The sequence below is a fragment of the Thunnus maccoyii genome, chromosome 1, assembly GCF_910596095.1.
Source record: "Thunnus maccoyii chromosome 1, fThuMac1.1, whole genome shotgun sequence".
NCBI classification, from domain to species: domain Eukaryota; kingdom Metazoa; phylum Chordata; class Actinopteri; order Scombriformes; family Scombridae; genus Thunnus; species Thunnus maccoyii.
In genome coordinates, this window is record NC_056533.1 from 23145442 (window position 1) to 23161143 (window position 15702).

Below are 15702 nucleotides of genomic sequence, written 5' to 3' on the forward strand. Positions count from 1 at the left end.
GCTGTCAGATCCGTAGCTCTCGCTAACCTTCTTTTTCACATATTCTATAGGAGGGGTTCTGTAATTTCACCCAGGGAGGATAGACTCCAGCTGTTGCTGTAAGAACTGATAGTTCACACTTCGTTCCCCCCTGCTCTTCACTGAGCTGCACGCTGAACTGCTGCGAGTGAGTAGAAATCACCTTTTGTGATCTATTTGAAGGGAAAGTGATCTTGAGGAAGCTGGCAAGTCTGGCTACATCCCAACAGCCGCACACACAGTAAAACTGACACTAGACAGCAGGATATGTTTAACACCCGCCACTGTGTACATAGCCCGCTGGGTGTACACTGTACTGGAGCCTAACCAGGATGAAAATCACTCAGTGGAAGCACTTCTGGGCGGCTGAATCCTCTGTGTTGCTTCAGGATTTTTTCCTCCACTGAAACAATCAACAGTTCTTTAAGCACAGTCCTTTACTATAGGTCACTTAGCAGCCGGTTATACTCCACTGTACGCTGAACACAGTTACACACCGACACATCTCATGGCAAGCACACACACACTGATCGAACATAGATGTGATGGTGTTTGGATTTGTCTGTAGCTAATGGTAATCAGACAAATTGATCAATAGATTTGATCCAGACTTTGATGCTCCAGACTTCTGCTTTTAAATGAAGGTCTTCATACAGTATTACCACCCACTAGACTGAAGCGCATTATTCCTGCTTGTCTGCTCTGGAAAATGAGCTCACTAGAGAGGTTCAGGTCACCAACAAAGGGCCCTTGTCCTGGTCAAGTCTCTGACCTTTCCTCCTCACTTCCTTCCTGCATCTGAAATCCTTGTACAGCACCCCTTTCTACAAAAGTCAAAGACTGAAATCCACAGCCAGAGATCAATAGTAGTACAAGCAGTAGCTTGAAAAAAAGTGTCATAATATTTTCACTGAATTGTTTGGGTACAGCACCGACTCTGACAGCAGGCACTGTTTGCTCAGGTTTGAGTGTGACGCTGCACATCAGTCACGCCTGTGCGTATTATACTGAGTGCTGTTCAGGATAAAGTGCAGCAAATCCAGACACTTGAGTGAGGTCAGGCCATCCAGAGGGAATAACCAATAGATGACTTCTTGTTCCACTAATTCCTTACACAGTAAAACAAGCCTTCTTGGAAAACAGCCATTCCAATATGTCTATATTAAGTCGGCGGAAGCTTGAAAGCGTGGTAGTCCAACCCTCTGACCCGCCTAACACACCCCACCCCAAATCCCTCCATCTCACTGCTCCTCCCGACTTCCACAGATTTCTGGATAAAACTGCAGGCTACTGTTTGCTTAAGTACACTGGATGGCATTTATAAGATTTCTCCACACTGCTCTAATTTAATGCAGTTTCAGTATTAAATATTGTAGGAAGAATAATAAAAGATCAAGCTTAAGTATGAGTCAAAATAAATAAAATAGGCAGAAAAAAATAAGGAAAACTATTTGTAAATCACAAGTCAGTGCATCTGTAATTTAAATGATGCACTTGATGAAAATGAAAACAAAACAAAAGAAAGATGCACACATTTATTTGTTGGCATGGAATGTGACCTATAGATTTAATAGAAATTGTCTACATAAAGCAAATTTTACGAATTCTTTATAAAAATGTATTTTATTTGGATTTGTATTATATAGTGTATATTAAAAGGAGCAAACTGTTTTCATGCTACAGCTCTCTATTACATTGTATTCTCTGTTTCTGACTCTGAACACACTAAAAGCACATTCAGATATCAGATATAATTGTAGGAAATGCATTTCTACATACTGGCACAATATACACAATGAACTGTGTGCACAGCAACACACACAATGCCACCATTCACCATTTAACCCTTACATTTTTAACATTAAATTCAATTTTAGATTTAGAAATATGAACTCTTTTTTTTTTGCTGGGGGAGGGGCACATACATGGAAGTAATAATGAATATTCTTTCAAGGTCTGGCCATAAAATTAAGGTTTGCAGTAAACTGGCCAAATCCACCGGGACTCCCTCAAACAGCATATGTAATGACGGGAAAGAAGAGAACAGACATAAACAAACCCACGAGTGGGTTTGAGGCCAGCATCATTATCCAGTGTATACATCCTCGCTGTATGGAAACGGGAATAAGTGAAATGCCTCGGACCCTCATTGTAGGGGGGTGAGTGAGGTTCTAAAGAACATTGGACACGGGTTAGTCAGATAGCCAGCTACATCCATGTGGTGTGAACAGGGTAGGGGGAGTTGGAAAATAGAGGGATTTATGAAATAATATGGCTTTAAAGGTTTGAAATATCACATCTTAAACACTTCAGAGTAAGCAGAATGACATAGATGCTGTGCACTGTTAATAGTTTTGTATTTTATAAAATGACTGAAAAAAAATTAAATTTTAGGGAAAAACCTTTATTTCCACATTTATAGGGAATCTACAAACTGCATTTTGTCTGATTTTGAATTTGTGTGATGGTATTGTTCACATTAGGGCTGGGTTTCCCCTGTCCCATCCTCCAGTCACAGACTGAGGCTCTGTCTTCACTATTACCTCTCAGCTGCTGGGGCCACAGAAAACAACAGAGCCCATTCTGTTGTTCAGTGGGCCTGTTAGGAGGGGCAACTTTATTGGAGGCACACGTGTGCTGAGACTTTCAAACATGCTCAAATATCATGGGCACATCTAATTATAGGCGAGAAAAACCAGAGCATTTTGTAAAAGATAAAACAAGAGAGGCACTATGACGACTCGGTTAAAAAAAAACAAAAAACACTTTTAAGATTTAATCCTATTTAAGAATCAATTCTGAAGTTGAGAAAATGACCTGTGTTAAAAAAGAAGAAAAGCAAGAGGTGTCTTTGAGAACTGATTTGTGGAAAAGACAAACAAACAAAAAATTTCTACAATTCTGTTTTTATGAAAAATTGTGCAGGACAAAATGGTTCATTCATTGTGTTCCATCGGGGAATGCTTGGACTCTCCTTCACCCCAAAAACAAGAAGCTCCTTTTTTGCGTTGGCCATGGGCTGAATGCTTTGCTTTGCCACCCCAGCCCTAAGAAAACACGCGCCCCTTTCTCCCTGCCGGCTGCCCGTACACAGTAGATCCTATTAATGCAGCTCCTTCTCCCTGTGAGTGTGCCCACTGCTGAGGACGATGGCCATGCAAAGCCAACGCAAAGACAAAACAGTTTGCACAACATTAGCAGAGAAAACAGAGTCCACGCAGAGAGGGAGAGGAAACTAAATCAACATCACACTGGAGGATGTGTTCTCTCCCAACTGATATTTTCCTTTCGGGGGTTGGGGCACAATGGTTGTTAAGTGTAGGCGCTCTGCCTTCATCCAGGGAAGATTTGTGGAGCTTCAAACAGGTGCTTCATTGTGATATTCAGATGGAACACAGAAGTACTTAATTCCTTATATTTGCATGTAAAGTATCAACGTTAAATTATCAGGGTTGTTTAGCACTATGATTAATTTAAAAGGAAATTAATTCCTGTCTGCCTACTGTGATACACTACAGTTTCATTCTTCTTCATATTTTCTGTCTTGTGTCGATTATTCTTGACACTAGTGAGAACTGATAGAAGTGGAAGTTTGTGTAATAAATTAACCCGTCCCAGGGCTGCTTTACAGAAACCCCCCAGGTGACTAATTTTAAGTAGACCCTCAGGTGTGATTTCACACATTACAGCCGTTCATGTGGCACCTCTCAGATGGAGCCTCTTAATTATCGCTGCTTAAACTGCTTAGGTGTCTGAATACAAAGGCCAATTACACAAAAGCATGGCTTTATTGTGTAATTTACAGCAATAATGGATCTATGTTTGTCTACATTCGTACCTCATTGGCAAAGACACAGTGCAACTCAAGCATATGTTCCAACTGACTGTGTCTAAAGAGACTCAATAAAGCCAGTAATCATTTGTTAGACTTTGACAAAGGAATGATTGAGCGGTCTATCTTTTTTATTTTCAAGACTTCTGAGCAATAACATTCAGCATCCCTGCTTGAATGCCGTATCTTAAAGCTTACTTAACTTGTGTTAAGTAAACAGAAGGGACATTTCATCCAGGGAAATGGGAAGCAAGGCCTCCTTTAGTTCTGCCCTGAAGACGGTATCATGCCCTAATCAGACAAAATCCACAGACCTAGATCATTCAGGAAACATCTACTGTTTATATTCCTAAAGCAAGGATTTGTTTTAACAGACAAACGCCATTACATACCAACTGCTCATCCACTTAGCTTCATTTGCGAACCATCACTACCATCACTGAGGTTGTATCTATTGCACCTTTTTGCGCATCATTAAGTTTTAACAGGGCCACGATGGCTTTATTGTTTAAATTGCACATGACTTTATTTAACGTCAGCATTTCTTCTGCTTCCTGACAAGAAGTCACATTTCATAACTAATTAAATTGATCCCTCCCCACCGATAGAGTCCACTAAATGGAATTATTTGTATCCAAGTGTCAATATATTAAATCACAGGGGCTAATGAGTCGGGTCACTGCTTTCTTTTATCTTCAGTCTTGCATGTGCACATCTTCATCAGCTAACAGTCTCCTTAAATGGAGGATGAACATGCTGGACTGAGCCTCCCTGGGCGAGAGCCAAGCCCGTCTGACTAGGCTGTTAATGCCCCCACATAATCCTACTAGCAGGCTAACACAGAGCACTTCAACACAAGGGAAAGCACTGGCAGCACAGCGTCTACACAGGCACAGACACGCGTGTGCACACAGCAGCACACACTTCCTCACTTAAACACGCACACACACACATTATCATTTCCCTGCTCTATTATTCTCTTATTATCATGCTAACAGTTCCAATCTAGCTGTGCTAATTGGGGGACTTGCACATTCTCTTTAACAATGTCTATTTTTGTGCTTTTTTTTTTTTTCTGCCGGTGCATTAATAAGAGTCTCACACTGAGAAAATCATTTGTGCTGGGGAGACAACAAAAGCATCTGAGAATACACAAATTAGCGCTATTATCTTTGTGCAATTACCATACAGCCCTGTGTTTATTTAAACTCATCTGACTGATTTAAAATATTTACCATCATGTTGTAGTTTTGAAGTCTTTGCTTCTCTAAATTGGTAACCAAACAGAATCAGTGCATTAAATTACTGCATCGGGTTGGATAACATGCATATTCCTTTTTGTAATAAAAAAGTAGTTATTATAAACCAATACTACTAAAAGCCATTTTATCATAGAAAGATAGATACATCGCAGCAATGAACCACTTTGACAGAATTTTTTTTTGTTCTATCTGGGAGATCTGGTAAGATAATGATTGGTGCTGCGTTACACAAAAGTTTAAAGCTTCAGCTGAAAAAAGAAAAACAGAAACAATGGTAACACAGTCCCTTCTGCAAACATGATGGTAGAAGCATCAGGCTGTGTTGGGCTTGCAGGTATGAAGGGGACAGTAATTGCAGCCAGATACAGGCCAGATATTAGGAAAAACTACTTCACAGTGTCAAAGATCTTACATTGGCTTGATGATTTATATTCCCAAAGGGCCATGACCCCAAGCATCCTAAGCATACTGCTGAATCACACTCTAATAGTGTCACAACAAGTATATGAAAGTCCTTGAGTGGTGCAGCTACAGTCAGGGTTTTTTTTTATCTATTTTTTTTTATTGAAAATCTGTGGAATTACTTGATAGTTCTTGGTCAAGTTAGATGTAAGGCATTACACTTAACCAATCTTGAGCACCTCTGCACTGTGAGCATGTGAGAAAAACCTTAAATCCAGATTTGGCCAGATAATACAGATGTTTCCAGGGGACTGAAAGTTGCAGTTAAAGTTGCATCTATAATGTTTGATCTAGATGGATGACTGTATTTTTGAGGGAACAATTATTAGGTAATGTGTTGCTGTCACGATATTTAAATAGATTTATAAGTGTAAACTGAAAAAACAGCGATCGCTGCCATCATTAAAAACAGTACAAGTGTGTAACACAAAAACTTAAGTGTTTAACTGGACAGACTCCAGAGCTACTGAATACAGAAGACACTTTTACAGAGCCTCCCCTGTGAATTCTCTGGTTTCTTTGTAACAGAGGGAAAAGAAATGGGAAAGCCATGTGCAACGGACTAAAACACACTGCTGTCCAGATTTTCCCCTCTTCTAAAAATATATTAACTGAGCATTAACAGCAGTATGCAAGATTATATCGTATTAAAGAAAAAAAAGCATCTATTTACATGCTCTTCATTGTCCATGTTAGAAATGTTGGGCATTTGGGGCGCTCTGGTGGCCTAATGGTTAAGGCATATACCATATAACTGCAATGTCCATGGCTTGATTCCCGGGCGGGGGACTTCTGTTGCATGTCACACCCTCTCTCCCTTCCCTTGTTTCCTGTCTCGCTACACTGATTCTCAAATAAAGGCAAAATGCCAAAAAAAATAATCTTAAAAAAGAGATGTTGGTGTAATTTAAATTTATCTTTAATGTTGAAACCTTTAGCATTTAAACATTGAATGTTAAATGAATGTCCCCCCCACTGTTTATTTACACCATTAAAGATGCGTGTGTGTGTGTGTGTGTGTGAGAGAGAGAGAGAGAGAGAGAGAGAGAGAGAGTAAAAAACAAACAAACAAAAAAAAATAACCTCCACAATGCCCTCCATAGAAATCCATTATCTCTCCAATCTTGGACCTCAGAGTATACTCAGGGTCGCCACATCAATGCCACAGCTAATGATAAACGACAATGTCCTGATGTTATTATGTTTTTAAGGGAAAAGAAACATTTTATTGAAATGTTTCGGATTAAAAGCATCCCTCTGTTTCATCTGGGGAGCTTGGCTTTCTCCAGCCTGTTTGTGAAGATAAAGTTCACCCTGACCTTTCAGCCAATATTTATTCTCTTGATGTGTGTATCAATGCAATGCGTGGGTCCCTGTGTGCCTGTGTACTGTACATGATCACCTCTGTGCATGTGGGTATCTGCATGCCTGCGTGTGAGAGTCAAACCATGGCTCATATCTTAACAGACCCATCCTTGAGGAATGCATGGGGTCATTACCATATGAAGTGAGGAGATAGATGCTTGTGGTGTAGCTATGGACAGAGTACAGTACTGTTACTTGAGTTTCATATCTAATTAGAGCATTTTATTTTATTTTATTTTATTTTTTATTTATTTCTTTGTAATACACATGTCCTTAACTCATGTACTGAAAATGCGTATGACAGAACAGCTAGCCAACAGAGAGTCAACAGTCTGATGGTTAACGTGATGCTGTTTTACTGCTCATCCGCTGCGACTGCTCATCCATTAAGAAACCGTGAAACTGTGTGTGATTATGAAACAGAAAGCCATGAAGAGGAGAATCAAATCATGTGCCTGAGAACTGCTGAGACGAAACAAAATAAGAGAAACTGAACTTTTTTTTTTCCTTTTTGTAATCTCTGAGAATCAGAGAGATAAGTAACTTATGGGACAAATCAGTTCTCTGCTAATATATATGTTTAATTGTCACATGTGTCTTAGAAAATCTTGAATGGTGTTTCAAATTTTCAGCTAAATCAACTCAGAGCTAATCTCATCCTGGGATTGAATTAGTGCCAAGACGATTTCAATGGCAAGGATGGACTGAAGGAATACAAACAAGCTGAGGGAAAAAACACACAAAGCCTTGAGCTTAAACTTTTGATAAGCCCCCTAACACTGCAATCAAAACATCTGCTATCTTAAAACAAGTGACATTGTAATCCCGAAGGACAAAGACTAAATCTCTCTCCCTCTCTTGTAAGAGTGATGAGAAAGGATAAAAAGAGAGATGGCTATTCAAAGGGGAAACTTGATTAAACTGCATGCAGCCTTGTTCAAAACCTCACTAACTAAAACTAAAAACTACACACTTCTGACTGATTCCCTTCGATCCACATGCAAAAAGAAAAGAAAAAAAAACCTTGAAAGCACACATATAGCGTGCCAACAACAGTCTCAGGTTGCAGTCCCCATGGTTTTATTGTTTGGACAGTTTACAATGCCCACTGATGTGATCAGTTACATCATCAATACGAGCGAGGGGCTTTCTTTTGGTTTTCTCCCTGAAGCCAAAACAGAAGGACTTTGATGGCCAGTAGAGTCTCCAATAAAGTTTAGTGCCCTCCATGCTAATAGCAGAGTAACTCAATCCCCCAACACTACTTACTACATTGCTAAAAGTCTGTGACATACAGGCTGGAAGCTTGTTTACAGAACTAATTAAGTCAAAGCTGTTATATATTAAAATGGCCGGGGCATTTTTAAGAGGCAGCAGTAATGAAAACAGAGTGGCAAAAAATGCTTCACTAACTTGCCCGTGCCTCCCTTTTATCTCCTCTGTTTGCTGCTCCAACTCCAGAGGAGCGGCCATCACCACACTGGATATTTGGAGGAACTAGGTTAGGGAGAGGGAACATCTTCTGCTTTAAAGCACTCGGTGTTGGATAAACAATGTTGCACACGATCAAACTTATTTGAAGTATTAAGAGCAATCTGAATTTGTTCCTGGGTGGTGTTATTTCTGCTAAGTGAAGCCAGCAGAGGCCAATGGGCAGAGGATCAGATGGTCTGAACATGGGACTCTTTTGTTTAATTGTGGATGTGGAGATTTTTTTTTTTTTAATCAGAGCAGATCTGTGGCATTTCAGTCGAGGGAGAGGCTGGCAAACCGGGCTTTGCGAGAGAGGACTTTACTTATATCTCTGTTCAAGTGTTTGAAATGGATATTTAGAAGTACATTCCCATACACACTCGACTCCCCTACCCTCTCTCAAAACCATGCATCAATGGGAATTTTCAGGTATCATTTGCCTTTAACTTAGTAATGAAAGTAAGGGCCTCTAAAAGTGAGATGCATTAGGGCTGTGCCCTCATGCTCAATGAGTATAAGTAAAGGGTCCTCCATGATATGAGTAATATTATCCCCTCAGTAGTGTATAAGGTACTTCATTTAAGAGTGTTTTCTAGACAGAGTGTCGTGCTCTTTGCTTCTCTTTAGTGGAGTGTAATATGGAATAATTTTTCCAATAGACTGTCCACTGTTGAAGTGAAAGGTCCAGGCTTGTGGCCTCTCAAGAACATGTTGACCGTGAGGCCTTTCTCTTGCAAAGAGCCCTTGAGAGAGGCATTTTGATGTCCCGGCAGTAAATACGGTTGTTGTGCTGTTTGTGTGTATCATAAGAGCCGACTGTGTTAGATAGACAGGGGTATCATGCCCTGCATGACGCTTATAAGGAGAAACAGATCTTTAGCAAAGAACCCACATAGTATTTCTATGAGTCACTTTGGCGTGGCTTGTGTAGAAACAATTCGTTGCGAGTGAAATGATAAAATGAAAGGCTAGGGAGTTGTCAGTAAGAAGAACAAGCAAGGGAGGAGGAGGAGAAGGAGGTGAACGGAGAGGGATGTGCCTGACACTATGCACACCCATCAGAATAATGTTAGCTCCACTCAGCCAGGCTCACAGCCTTGACCACTGCCAGTGACCAACTCTGGAGAACCCTGTACAGCAACATGCTGGGTGGTCTCTCACTGCACCACTCTGTACTGTATCGCATAAGGCAAGCACAAAAACACACTAATGAGTGCGAGGAATAAGGACCTTGGAAAAAAAAACAATGCCAGCCACACAGCATAATGGCAGTAAGTTTCAGTAGCTCTTGTGCTGTGTGAAAGCGTGCCACGTTGCCCTTCTGGGACCGACTCGTTTCAGAGGCATTTACCAGCCTCTTTCATGTCCCCCACCTCCAGGCTCTTCTCCATCAACAGGACTCATTAGCTGTTGTTACTTTTCCCCTTTTTTTTGTTCATTAAGATGTGCTAATTATTCTCCTCCATATTTTAAAGCCCTGCCGATTACCAACAGGCAATTAACATTTGATGAGAGTGATGAATGTTAGTGTGACACAAAATTTAAAGATAAAAAGACAAGAAATATAGAAAAAAAAAGAAAAAAAAAACAGAAGTTAGCAATGATATTTACTTAAATGTCTAATTTTATTGATCTATGCTATTAAATCCAGACATTTGGCTCAGGGTGACAGCAATGGTGCACTAATTACACTCAAGAAGGAGAAATGTTGTAGTAATCAGTGTGGAGAAAGTGAGAGGTGTAAGTTGCTGAGTGTTACAGCTTGTCTACACAGGAGACGTTTCAGCCATGTTTTTCAGTCGTCCGTCTCACAGGCTTTTGACACAACAGATATGCTCCTATTTCAATCAATAAAGCTGTCTAAAAAGGCTTGCATTTCACTTGCGTTATATGCGCAAAACCACAACCTGAAGTGTATTTTTTTGCTTTAAGCCTTCTTAAGAGCAAGTCTAGTTTTATGCACATAACTACAGTGGTTGTGTATTGGCCTCTGAGCACTGCCAAAACACTAAATACTGTTCCTGAACATATACTGTGTAGACACAGACGGAAGACTGACGCTGCTGCTGCTGCTCTGCTAACACGCTGCTTTGTTACGCAGCCTGTGTAGACATTGTGTTAGAGGGCCAACAGAAACACATTCACTGACCTGGATCTGCTGCTGGAGGAGGTTGATTTTGTGCTGCTGCTGTAGAAGCTGCTGCTGTTGTCTTGCAATCTGGTTGGAAACAGAAGTAGAGATGGGGAATTAACATGAAGAAGAGGAGGAATTCTTCCTCTGTGTTTCCTAGACAACATCATGTGTGAACTGTGCTGCAACTGCAGGAAACATAGAAATTTAAATTTAAAAGAAATTCTAAGAAAGTAGCAAAATTAGTAAAAGTATAATCTTGCATTTCTCTTTTTATAGAATATGTTCTTCTAAACAAACTGCTGCAAAGTCTGACAAGAATCCACATATTTTCAATTTCTTAAATGTAAATGAAATGAACTGTGAACTGCACTGTCAAATTAGTGGTAAAAGAGAATAAATGATTTACAGGACAGATGAACATGGTGATGTAGATAACTGGTGCAGGCAGGGTACGGCTGACAGAGGTGACTACCTCCCCTGAGTGACGATCAGCCACACCGCAATCCTTCTCATCTGCAGTCCCCCTTTCTACATGCCCACTTCATTGAGCATGACAACCTAGTTTTAAGTGTCATTTAATTTTCATTTTTAAATATAATTACAAAGTGTTCACTGTAAGATATCGGTCGTCTGCAAATGTGTCAAGATTAATTTGTGCCGGCTTCCTCACGAGTGTCAACAGTTAATTACTGTGTTGTATCTTGATGGCTTGATGACATTCTAGCTCTCAGCGGGCTCTCTCGCTATCCCTCTCTTTCTCTCTCTCTCTCTCTCTGTCTCTCTCTTCCCCTATTTCATTAATATTCTTCCGTTTTTAAATAAGATCAAATAATAAAACATCTTGTATCACTGTTCATTTATGCTGCAATGTCCACAAAGCCCACAGAGTTGAGTGTAGTTTGCAAATGAACATCATTGATTGAAAAAGAAATCAATACTGTTAATGTATTATTAGTGTACTTTGACCAAATGCATCACTCTAAGGTATATCGTCTATCTCTTCATTTACCACACGAAGGTCTGAGAGTGTGCTGAGAAAACTCTGAGTGAACTCCTTGCTGATAATTGACTCATAGCCATTAGGATGGCTGGTGATAATAAAAGTGTCGCCCGTGTGGATAGTTTGTGTCCTTATTTCTTCCCAGACATTAACACACTTCATGGCCTCCGCTAATTTGCTGATTTGTACAATATGGCTCATTGGCCTGATTTGTGCTGCAAATCTAATGCCGGGCTTGTTCTAATAGGAGTCGATTTATAAGATATAGAGGACTTCCATGTTTAATATAACGTTTAATTCACACATTCCCTCGCACTTGTTAGTACAAGTCATAATAACATTTTTTTCTACCACACAGCATAAATGTGGGCGAGAGAGCATGACTGAAATATCTGAGGTAATATAGAATATAACATCTCCTAAATCTAATATTATTCCAAATTCCTACCAAGGAGTGAGATTTTATTGGCACATTTCAGGCATGAAATTTAATATGAAATAGAGAGTGAAGTGACAATTTGTTACAAATGTATTTAATGGGGTTCATTAGAGAGAGGATGGAGGAAACAGAGTAAATAGGATTAAAGAAGAAGGGGAATGAATGTTTGAAATAGTGTGAAAGAAAGAAGCATAGATAAGAAATTATCTGGGGTACAAAAAAGAGACAAAGAGAGATACTAAGAATGGGAGAAAGAAAACAGTGAGCAGTTACCTGCTCCTGCTGCTGACGAGCTAACTCCATTTGCTGCCTCTGTTTCTCCATCTGTGAGGCAGCGAGCTTCTTCTGTTCGTCGTGGGCAGCCAGAAGCTGCTCTCGCAGGCTGATCAGCTGGGTGATCATTGTGGAGAGCTGGCGTTCCTTTTCTGCCAGGCTCTCTGGAGTACCTAGTGAGGGGGGAGAGAGAGAGAGAGAGAGAGGAAGGGATAAATACAAGGTGGAGAGCTGAGACATACTCAGAGATACAAGTATGTGTTATGCACAACTGAAAGTAAAAAGTACACAAAGGGTTTTGTAGTGGCTGTGAATAAATAACCCAGGTGTTGGCTTTGTAAGAAAGTCTGCAGAGTGCCTTGGTCTGGTATACTGCTAAATATAGAAAAGTGACCATGCTGCACACATCATCATATTGTGCTATTGTATTGTACACAATATATAGTACAAAGAAAACCACATGGGCAGCAACCAACTGCAGTGAATTCACTAGTAGTGTTAAGGTCACACAGCCTGGAGTTGGCTATTTTACTGTAGCTGGTGTTCACAGCTTTCAGGAGAAGAAAGGGAAGGAATTGTTCCCGGCACATGGACAAAGAGCTGCGGGGAGCTGTCAAACTGAGGTGGCAAATTATGCCAGTCTACCAGGGGTGAATATAAAGAAAGTATGGAGAGTCACTGTGTTTGCACAGATCTAAAAACTATACAGTTTTTCATTATGTGGTCATTTCTGCAACACATTTGTGGAACTCTTTGCAGCTGCCTGATTTCTGTTGAAAGGATTGTGCAAACCTAGCAGAAAAGAGTGCACAAATTATGTTTATACACCAAAAAGATATTCTGAATGCACTTTGGCAATGATCATCATAAAAGAGAGATTTTATTGTGTGATCAAGACTGAACAACACACTTTTTATTCTATTATATGTGTAGTTAATGTATGCATACTTCAAAAAGAAAAGCAATGACAGTCCAATAGTACTTCTCTCTCCACAGTCACATGTCCGCACTGTGTGTGATAGAGAGAGCGGCTCCGCTGCACTGCTCTCTCCCTCCGCCTAATCAATGCTAAGTGATCCTACCATTGACTTACACAGCCAACATAATTGCCAGTGAGAGGCTAGACAGTAACTCACTCTCCTCCCACTGCACTCCTGTGTGACAAGCTGATCTGGGAGAACATACAAAAAAAGAGATGGGGAAAACCGACAGAAGAGACGGAGAGAGAGAGAGGGAGAAGGATAAAAGCATAGAGATACAGATAACAGTACAGTGAAGTCTGGCCTGGGGCCAGCAGGAGCTGAATTCTTTCCTGGGTGTCTTCCTCTCGTCTCTGGCCACATCTGTCTTGAGTTTCTCCGAGAGCTCCCAGGGGCCCTCTCCACTCAAACTATTTTAATTTGACTAAACACCTGATTTATTTTATCTCTCCGATGAGGAAAGCCGTTTGTCTTAATAGGGCCTGTCAACCTCCAGAACCCATTCAGGGCAATTTACTGGCAGGCTTGTCTGAACCTCAGTTCGCCTCACTCTGCCTCCGCTGCCTGCTGCAATGGAAGAGAGCTGCAATTCTCCATTTATCCTCCTAACGAAAAAAAGCACCTAAAAGCGGCTATTCATTGGGCCTGCGTGCAGTTTCCAAGGCCTGAATTGACTTCTTATTCACCCGACTACACTTGTTGTGAATGGCTTATCTGTAAAATTGATACAATCAGCACCAATTTTATTAACCTTTGGCTGTGTCCATAAAGGAGCTGCCTTTTACAGGTCACCAGCAAGATACATCAGTTGCTGTCACAATAAATCCATGCTATCAATACTGTAGTGGGAAGCAAGGAGGGACTGAAGAAAGAGAGACAGACAGAAAGGGAGAAAGAAAGAAAATCATCATCCAGGTGAAAATGAGGGCCATCAGGCCTTGAGGGTCAGCATAGATGACCTTGAGCAGGGAACTAAACATCTGGACTCAATGACGCCCTCTCAGCCTGCCTAATTACACATTTCTGATGATCACTCACTAGTTTAGGAGTATCAACACTGTAAGAAAAAAAAAAAATTACAAAAATGATCAGGAGTGTACAATTTATCTATTTTGTGTGTGTGAATGATTGTGGTGCTAAGGGTCAACAAAAGGATCCGCTAGGCTAGTCTGAGTGTGGAGAGCGCAGTCCTGCCCAGACACTAAGAGAATACTAACAGAGGGCTCATTGTTTTGATGCTGAGCTGAATTGTGGGAAGCCCAGACTGCCCTCTGTGCTGCTATTTGTGCCTTCACTCTTTGCTAATTTTCCTCAATATTCTTTCACACTTTTTGGTTATGCTGAAGATGAACATTTAGATGCAACTTTTTCACTATCAGTTAAACATGTTGGAAGAGTTTCACCCTAGAGACTGTACACAGCTGAGTAGAAAATCAGGCGCATATGTTTTTTGTTGGCTGGTTAGTGTAAAAATCTCTTTCTTCCTGCTCTAAATTATGGATCAGCTTTAAAATGCAGATAAAACTTTTATTGGGCGGTGCAGAAGAGGAGAGTCGTGGTCTGTGTCTGACCAGCCTGCTGACAAAAGAGGCTGTTTCCTGCATATTGCATGGCTTTTAACAGCAGTGGGGCTGGGGTCTGCCCGTTAACGTGTCTCCTCACATTGCGCTTCTGATGGCAGACAGACAGCCCAGAGATGCCTTGGCGCTACATAAACCCCAGCAGCCAGCCTAGACCTAACATGTTGTGACATCCTCCTGTTAGACAACTGAGGCTCAGTAGGACAATACCAGCCTGACACAGGAAGAATATCCCAGGAGTGAGCGGTCAAGCTGCGCTGGCACTTAAGTTGTTTTCTTTCTCACGCCACCGTGTTAACTTCAGAGATGTTAGATTGACACATAGGATGGTGAGACGGTAAGTCTGTGTTGTTCAGTTCCAGCCCATTCAGCCTTCACCTTTTGAGATTCCTGCCTCTTTTAAACGTCACAAAGTAGGGCAGAAAACATCAACGGGTGACTAAATAAATGATAAGAGGAAAACAAGCAGAGCCATGGTTGCTTGGGGAGGGATGGGGATATTTGAGCCTTGGGGTCTTTGGATAAAAGGCACTTTGTAGGGGTGCGATTTGTTCTGTCCAATACCCACATCTCCCTCTCTCTTGGCTCCCTCCTCTCTGCTCTAATCAAGCAGTCTCTAATTTGGGTTCCAAGTCCAGTACCGGGGAAAAAGAAGGAGGCTTGTTACTTTGAAGAGTCCCGAGTGAATAACACAGATAAAAGATTCAGGCACAAAAAAAGAAGAAAAGCGAGGGAGGGTGAGGGTGAAAAGGGGGAAAATCACAAGGCACCCTATTCTCTTCCCTTCCTTTGGTTAGGACAGCTGAGCCATTATGACCAGATCTGAATTGGGTTTTTTAGTGCCAGAAGACTGGAATTTCTTTGTCTCTCTATCAGTCAGCTAT

The 15702-nt window shown here is 41.0% G+C and overlaps 2 protein-coding genes across 13 annotated transcripts in view; one reads left to right on the forward strand and one right to left on the reverse strand.

Annotated features, from left to right (window-relative positions):
* Window positions 1–15702, forward strand: part of LOC121896996 — a 235058-nt gene that overhangs the window by 169090 nt on the left and 50266 nt on the right. The window lies entirely within an intron of this gene.
* Window positions 1–15702, reverse strand: part of sox6 (SRY-box transcription factor 6) — a 141058-nt gene that overhangs the window by 45572 nt on the left and 79784 nt on the right. For all 9 annotated transcript variants that reach the window (XM_042411170.1, XM_042411179.1, XM_042411152.1 and 6 more), the window contains 2 exons: window positions 12259–12431; window positions 10562–10630 (listed from right to left, as the gene is read on the reverse strand). In XM_042411170.1, the coding sequence (XP_042267104.1) occupies window positions 10562–10630; window positions 12259–12431 (242 nt within the window). The remainder of the gene's footprint in view (window positions 1–10561; window positions 10631–12258; window positions 12432–15702) is intronic.